At 56.2% G+C, this 555-nt stretch overlaps 1 protein-coding gene across 1 annotated transcript; it reads left to right on the forward strand.

The window, feature by feature from the left end:
• The first annotated feature begins 244 nt into the window (after positions 1 to 244).
• LOC102816455 (WW domain-containing oxidoreductase-like) lies at positions 245 to 355 on the forward strand. Its single transcript, XM_006875519.1, has one exon. It carries the CDS (start codon positions 245 to 247, stop codon positions 353 to 355), a length of 111 nt encoding a protein of 36 aa, XP_006875581.1.
• Positions 356 to 555: the final 200 nt, after the last annotated feature.

The following is a 555-nucleotide window of genomic DNA, read 5'->3' on the forward strand; positions in this document are numbered from 1 at the left end:
CAGGCTCAGAAACCCTATACAGGGTTGTAGTGAGTCAGAACCAACTCCACAGCACATAACCACTACCAACCACCATCAAAGGTGGGCTTGGATAAGAGGAGAAAATGTAATACTCTGGTTAATAATGACTTATTTCAGTGCACATGGATTTGGTAGGACACTCTTTCAAGCGGGAGTTTCTGGGGGAGAGACCCAGCAGCGGGTGACCAAGAGAGTCGGTGACCAAACGTCTTCTTAGCCGGCCATGGCAGCTCTGCGATACACAGGCCTGGATGACACGGACAGCAAGGACGAGCTGCCTCCAGTGTGGGAGGAGAGAACCACCAAGGACAGCTGGGTTTACTATGCCAAGTAAGGGGGCCTCAGTGGGTGCTGCTGGCCTGGACACACCTGGAGCCACAGCCCCGCGGGCCCGCTCACAAGGGCTGTGCAACATGGACTTGATGGCTTCACCTTGCCAAGGACGGGCGGGTCCTCTCTGCAGCCCCGGGGTCTATGGAGGGTCCCCAGGCAACGTCCAGTGCGCTACCTGCTGGTCATGAGTTGGTACTGCAT

The sequence above is a fragment of the Chrysochloris asiatica genome, unplaced genomic scaffold, assembly GCF_000296735.1.
Source record: "Chrysochloris asiatica unplaced genomic scaffold, ChrAsi1.0 scaffold00331, whole genome shotgun sequence".
Classification (NCBI taxonomy): Eukaryota; Metazoa; Chordata; class Mammalia; order Afrosoricida; family Chrysochloridae; genus Chrysochloris; species Chrysochloris asiatica.